Source organism: Vigna unguiculata, chromosome 3 (genome assembly GCF_037176805.1).
Source record: "Vigna unguiculata cultivar grain cowpea cultivar isolate G323 ecotype 2 chromosome 3, ASM3717680v1, whole genome shotgun sequence".
NCBI classification, from domain to species: Eukaryota; Viridiplantae; Streptophyta; class Magnoliopsida; order Fabales; family Fabaceae; genus Vigna; species Vigna unguiculata.
In genome coordinates, this window is record NC_140794.1 from 53,633,163 (window position 1) to 53,640,527 (window position 7,365).

Consider the following 7,365-nt stretch of genomic DNA (forward strand, 5'->3'; position numbering starts at 1 on the left):
TTTTATATATTTATATTATTTTAATTAATATTCTTAATTATTTCAACTTTTAATATAAATACCAACGCACATTAATTATTTCTTAAATAGTGATTACTGATTAACATCATACTTAAAATTAAAATATATTAAAATTTTGAATATAAATAAATTTTAATGACTAAATTCTATTTTAAAATTATTAATAATTTTTAACAAAAAATTAATTTATAGATAAATATTTTCTAGAACAACACCACGCGCATATCATGATAAAAGTTTTTTATGAATTAATTTTTGACGTTATAGAATTAAATAAGAAAATACAAATATAATTGTTTTTAATTGAATTATAATTTCTTTATAAATTTTTTATGAAAACACGCGTCACAACCTGGGAAAATTAATTTGAAGTAACGTGCAAGGAGGCACATAACTATCTGATACTCTGATTAACTCGATAAGCAACTATTGGGAAGCGCACCCTATCCTGAGTCAAAAGTCTCCAAATCTGTGCCACGTAAGGTCCCACGTACTAAGTGAACAGTCGAAAGTGAAGGACCACGGTTTCAAATATAGCCGAGATGCACTGTAATTATTCTCTTTATCCAGGACAAGATAAATGGATAGTGTTGTGCTGATGGTCATCTCTCTTTCTCTCCCATCTGCGAAAGCCGAGGGAGACCGTAACAAAAACATTACATAACCCAAAACAAACACATCACAACACCTATTCCCTCTTACCACACCTAAATAACCTTAAAACTCCCATTTCATGTCTCGGATCCCGTGATTCGGATCCCCAAGACCCGCTCCCACAACCTCGTACTTTCCTTTCGGCGGATCCGCTTCGGAACGCGCCATGACCCGACGTTGCTCCCATTGCAGCCACAATGGGCACAATTCCAGGACCTGCCCCAATCGCGGAGTTAAGCTCTTCGGAGTCCGATTAACCGACGGGTCGATCCGGAAGAGTGCTAGTATGGGTAATCTCACCCATTATGCTGGTTCCGGGTCCGGACCTCTCCATGCGGGGTCAAACAACCCGGGTTCTCCTGGTGAAACCCCCGATCACGCTACCGCGGCCGATGGTTACGCCTCCGAGGACTTCGTTCCCGGTTCTTCTTCGAGCTCCCGTGAAAGAAAGAAGGGTTGGATTTCTTGTCTGAAAAAAGATTATTTTTTTTTTACTGGACTTGAAGGTTACTCGTGGAATTGCATGCTGGTTTTTGGAAATTAGTTGGGAATTGGAATGTTTTTTTCGGTGGTGTTTACACTGGTTGATTGAGTTAGGTGAAGTCAATTAAATTGGGTTAATTGTGTGGTGGATTGTTTTAGTTCGGATAACGCTATTCTTGGTCAAAAAATATTTCTGTTTTTGTCTGTTGTCACTGTGGGAATAACTAGACAAGAAAGGTACTGGTTAACTTTATGAAGGGTTTTTTTTTTTCATGATTGAATTGTTTGAGTGTTTGTGTGAAGTATGTATTTATGCTTGGCTGGCTAGATTTTGAATCTGGAAAATGTTTAGAAATGGATTGGGTGTGTTTGTATTCTGTAATTATCATGTTCTTTGAGAAGAAGCTGCTTGTGTGGTTCACTGAAGGTTCTAATCGGTAAGGAGCTTATCTGTCATCTGTCTAAGTTTTTGCTAGTTTGACCTATGAAAAAGACCAGGTTTTGAGCCAGCTTAGTCTAGAGAAAACTTATGTGCCTATAGACAAGTTTATTATGCTTTCTATTGGATTACTTTTTGTTTGCTTTGAAAGTGTACCGTAACTATGGCGGTACGCTATGTGCTACATGGAAACTGCTGCTGTAATTTTTGGACATTTTTGTTTCTAATAAAAAAGGTAACCAACTAGTCCAAAGAGGTTTATGTAAGTTTGACAAGCATTGATGCAGACTCTATACTGACTGATGCTAATACTAAATATATCAGAGGATAGGGTGACAAAAATACACTTGTAGGTCACAGGACATTTACACTTTTTGCTACTAATTGCAAATAGGATATGTCCTGTTCATAAAAAAATGGTGTATGAGAACACTAGTTTGATAATACAGTTCTATATGTTTCATGCACACTGTAAACATGATTGATATATTGACCAAGTCGGGTTCCTAGTCCCCCTCTTTGCATCATACCTACCCACCCATAAAATATTTTTGAACCTCTTGTTAGAAGAAGGTTGGGAGGGGGTTACCTTCTTGTCTTGAGTCATATTCCTCTTCTTAATTGACTCCTTCATACTTCAAGGAAACACCTGGTATTGGTTTAGATACTGTAGTTTCATTTTCCACCTTATCCTTCAAGGTGATTGAGTCATTTTGTAACATCTAGGCATGATGTTGGGGTTGTACATTAAGTGTAGGGAGAGGAATAGGTCTCATGATCTATCATGGGCCTTTTACAATCCCTTGGTTAGTTTGGAGCTTGTATTCACAGCTATTACCGTACTTGTATGTATAATGCAGAATTACAATAAGAAAACTTATAAAATAAAATAAACATCTCAATCTTGGATTCCAAAGGTATATTACAATTATTAATCATAAATCCTTATAATGTTGTAATTAAAAAGTAAAAAGACTAATGAATGCTCCGCACAGTAGGACTTCAATTATAAAAGCATGACACACTGCTTTCCTGCAAGCCCTGTTTAGTCTAAAACATTTTAATTTAAACTAATAAAGCGAAGATTTAGTTGAGCGTCTTAGGGACAGAATAACATCATATATTTTGTGCATAAACTGTTATAACATTCTCATAGCTTTATAACCTTTCTTAGCATTTATTACTTTAGCTTTTCTTTTTTGTCCTACTGTGAAACTTGAGCTCATAATCTCGAGGAGTGTCTCCTTGCTTTTTCCATACATCCTTCCCTTGTCAAAGAGAACCTAAAGGAAGTCTTTGACAACCGAAGGATGACACCATCTTTTGAGAACCGAAGGAGATGCATATTCTTTTCTTGTAAAAGGGAACGTTCTGTCTTAATATTCTTTTCCTTATACATAACTTTTTTATGTATATTTATATTCCTTAGTTTGAGGAGTGTCAACCACTATTTGGGGATCGAAGGAGTTATTATCCTTCTGTTGCTAAAGAGGGTGTACAGTCTTATACATGCTTTCTTTATAAACAATTATGTCTTAGTCATTCTATGAGGTAAACATACAATCCTTCTTTGAACTAGGAGGTAAACATATCATTCATATATGGAATAAAATATTGTTATTCATTCATATAGAGGATTAATAGGGCATTTCATAGTCACCCAAACCTTTCCAATTATGAAAAAGAACACATACATAATATCAGTCAATAAAAAATTATAAAAGCCCATAGAAACTCACTAATAATGTATTGATTTGTCTAAACCCTAATGGAACTCTATACACATTCATTCATGAATTTTAAGAAACATATAAATCGATTGAAAGGAATTATTCATAAAATATGGGAAGTGGGAAGCATACAGTGGGGTGCACTTACCTGGGACAATTGACAATTCTCTAAAGGGGGTGTTTAGATTTTCCATTCTTCTTTCCTCTATTCGTTAACTTCTCTCTTCCTTCCTTTCTCAAATATTTTTGCTCTATGAGAATATGGTGTGACTTAGGGTTTATAAATCTTACTTTTCTTTAAAATTCCATCTCTTTTTTACTTGACTTAAGCTGATTTATTTAATTATGGTAATTTCGTAACATTTATTAAATATATTATTATTATTGTATCTAACTTCTCACTTGCTAAAGATCCCTGGACAGAGTAAAATGTGTTAAGGATGAAAAAGGCATCATGTGCCTATGGAATAAAATATCATTGAATGATGTATTGGAAATTAAATTGGATGAGCTTACTGAGCTTATCCTATAGTTGATGCCACATGCATGATTTTTCCATATGATATAGTCCTAGTTGGAGATTTTAGAGAGTAATTAAATGGGATAGAGTGGAGACAAGCTTTGGAAGCTTGTGGCTTCCATTTAAGCAGGAATTAAAAGAGTGTATGAAATGTAAGGCTAACTAGAGGCACATATTTTCTACTTTAGAGGTGAAAATTTGGAGAACATATGTTATTATTTCCAGTCGCGTGTTTAAGTATTATGGATTCATCATACAGAAAGAATAGAAAAGTGGTGGGCGATGTCAACCATGGGATTCAAGTATGGTGGATAAAATGGATGAGTGCCTCTGGTGTTATTTCTTACAAAAATGTATTCAAACTAAAAGAAAAATGTACTACACGACTATAAGCTCAATGAAGGTAAGATGTACTCCGGTGATCAGAAACCAATAAAAAAAAATAAGGTCAATGTATTTGAGATGAGAATTTGCGGTGGATGTTTTGAACATGCTAGCAGTAAAGGTTTTGGAAGGAGTGAATTAGAGAGAAAATTGGGATAGCACCTGTGGTAGAAAATCTATTAGATTATCCCTCAGGTGGTTTTGACATGGACAGAGAAGAACTGTAGAAGCTTTAGCAAGAAAATTATATTAGATGGAGGGTAGCCCTATGATTAGAAATAGAAGGAGACCCAGAAAAATTGTAGGGAAAACCATTAAAAATGACTCGAGTTCAATTCTTTGTTTATAGATATGATTCACAATAGAACATTATGGTGTCATTTGATATCATCTAACTGAATACCCTGCCCCGCCTACCTCCCTAGTGGGTCTTTGTTTAGTGTTGTAAGCTTAGCTCTGACGAGTCTTACAGCTCTTAAATGATAAGAAGCCTAAAGATTTTAATGTGTGATCCATTTCTGGCCAAGCCCAGTTTTTTATGTTATTGTGTCAAGGTTTAATGTACAATTTCTTTTGTGCAGGTGTTCCGTGGACTGAGGAGGAACATAGAATGTTTTTACTCGGATTGCAGAAGCTGGGCAAAGGTGATTGGCGTGGAATTGCAAGGAACTATGTTATAACAAGGACACCTACTCAAGTGGCTAGTCATGCACAAAAATATTTCATCAGGCAAAGCAATGTGTCCAGGCGGAAGAGACGGTCCAGCTTGTTTGATATTGTTGCAGATGAAGTTTGTACCCTTATTCATCAAAATGCATACCTCGAAATTGATGCTGCATAATCTGTTCATTACATCATGGGCATATATTAGATTATCCAAATATGTTTCTTTCTTTGAAAATAGTTTGATATGTTATGGCTCCTGTGACAAATAAGTTAGTTAATCACATAAACTATATATAATGATGTCTGTAATGTATGCAAAATGAAAAATTCCCATTTCCTTTCTTCTGCATTCGATTTGACAAATTTGTATCTTGACTACCTTACGTGTATTGATTATCAAGCTTTACTTAGATTGCATTTCAAAACATTGCCCTGGAGTAGTTTAGAGATAAACATTGCATTTTCTCATGGATGCTTTTTCAAATTCTGGTATTGGAAATCTGTAATGTCCCTTTGTCCTTGGACCCTTCTAATTTTTCTAGATTTCTTGAATTTTTTGTTGTGATTTTGCAGGCAGCTGACACTGCAATGGTACAGCAAGACTTCTTGTCAGCTAATCAGTTACCGGTTGAAACAGAAGGCAATAACCCCTTGCCTGCGCCTCCTCCCCTTGACGAAGAGTGTGAATCCATGGATTCCACAAACTCAAATGATGGAGAACCTGCCCCATCAAAGCCTGAAAACACACAATCATCTTATCCAGTCTTATATCCTGCATACTATTCTCCAGTGTTCCCATTTCCTCTTCCCTATTGGTCAGGATACAGTCCAGAGCCCGCCAAGAAGGAGACACATGAAGTGCTGAAGCCAACTGCAGTACATTCTAAAAGCCCAATCAATGTTGATGAACTGGTTGGCATCTCAAAACTGAGTTTAGGGGAGTCTATTGGGGATTCAGGTCCCTCCACCCTGTCTCTTAAACTTCTTGAAGAAGGACCCTCGAGACAGTCAGCTTTCCATGCAACACCAACATGTGGCAGTTCAAATATGAATGGCAGTGCCATCCATGCAGTTTAAGCGTGTTCCTCGTCTTCCGAGGAAGGGATTGTTATGTAAGCAGCATTACCGTTCAATGCCGGGCTCATGAATGTGGTCTTGTGTTGTTCATCATACATCTGTTTGTGGGGTAACCTAAATAATTTTTTCTTTGTCCATTCACAATGATTAACCTAGTTTATTTATTTGCTGATAGGCAGTAGCGTCTAGGAGTTACTTGGTATCTAAACTAAAACTTTATGTTTGTTCAGTGATTTCATTTGTCAGGGTTATGTAAAGTTAAGGTTTGATTGTGCAGTTTGACAATGTACCAAGTTGTGGTAAATGTTTTTAAGTGCTGGATTAGAATGTTTGAAGTGCTTTACCTGCTCAAAACCGGTGTCTCTCTTGAGTTAACAGAGTAAGACAGAAAATGAATAGCACTAACTGTAGTTACTTGGTAGGGTTTGAAGTGGGTTGAGATAAGTTAAACTCTCTTTGAATAAGCTTACTTGTTCCTAAAATATAAATTTTCTTATGTATGACTCTGGTCTATTTGATATGGGGTTGTCTGACTTACTAAAAGGTGGGGTAAAATAACTTAATCATAATGGTTATACTTCTCATAATGAGTTAGAATCCGAGTATCAACCCATGGATATAGGCTGGATTGAGTTGAAAATATTTTAAAAATTTCGGTACGGGTTATTTTTTGACCTCACACACCAAGAACTTAGTTTATATGGGTTGAACTTGATATAAGTGATTTTTATTATGTTAGATTTTGTATTTGAGTCGGGTTGGGTTATTTATAATTTGTTATTGGATAATAATTTGTATTTTTTTTATTTTGATTTATATTTGAAGTTTAATATCATTTTAGATTGTATTTTGATTCTGTAAAAGTTTATTGAGATTTTATTCTGAATTATAATTTAGTTTTTTTACCAAAAAAAATTGTATTTTATTTTGTTAGGTGAGTCAAATTTTTTGGCTTGTTAGTAAGTGAGTCGGTCGGATTAGTTTAATAAGTGACCAATTTGAGATGAATTAGGTTGTTCTAATTGGTGCAATTAGTGTGTTAATTAACTGTCTTAAACAATATAAATTATTGCACCAAATTTAGTTATATTTTTATTAAACATAATTCGGACAACCCATTTTATTTAATACATGTGTGTTCTTTTTTTAGCTCAACATTTTAAAGATGTGAATAAACATATTTCGATATTAACGAATGGACTTCTAGGCTTTATATAATTGGACCAAAGTCATTGATAAATTAAAACATTATTGGAAAAAACTAATTGAATGAAATTATTATTATTTACCGAAATAATTCACCAAAATTTTGAAAATGATATAAAATTTTACTTTTTAAATCAAATAAATTTTAACTAGTTTGACTTAAATTGATTAGTCGATAAGTTTAG

General features: G+C 34.7%; 1 protein-coding gene across 1 annotated transcript; it reads left to right on the plus strand.

Annotated features, from left to right (window-relative positions):
- The first annotated feature begins 621 nt into the window (after nucleotides 1–621).
- LOC114177666 (myb-like transcription factor family protein) lies at nucleotides 622–6,328 on the plus strand. Its single transcript, XM_028063111.1, has 3 exons — nucleotides 622–1,130; nucleotides 4,813–5,021; nucleotides 5,471–6,328. Exons 1-3 carry the CDS (start codon nucleotides 842–844, stop codon nucleotides 5,972–5,974), a joined length of 1,002 nt encoding a protein of 333 aa, XP_027918912.1. The 5' UTR covers nucleotides 622–841; the 3' UTR covers nucleotides 5,975–6,328.
- Nucleotides 6,329–7,365: the final 1,037 nt, after the last annotated feature.

Coding starts and splice junctions, on each gene's coding strand:
- LOC114177666 (XM_028063111.1), top strand. CDS start 842: ATGACCCGACGTTGCTCCCATTGCAGCCACAATGGGCACAATTCCAGG. Junction 1,131..4,812: donor CTCCCGTGAAAGAAAGAAGG/GTTGGATTTCTT, acceptor TCTTTTGTGCAG/GTGTTCCGTGGACTGAGGAG. Junction 5,022..5,470: donor TTGATATTGTTGCAGATGAA/GTTTGTACCCTT, acceptor GTGATTTTGCAG/GCAGCTGACACTGCAATGGT.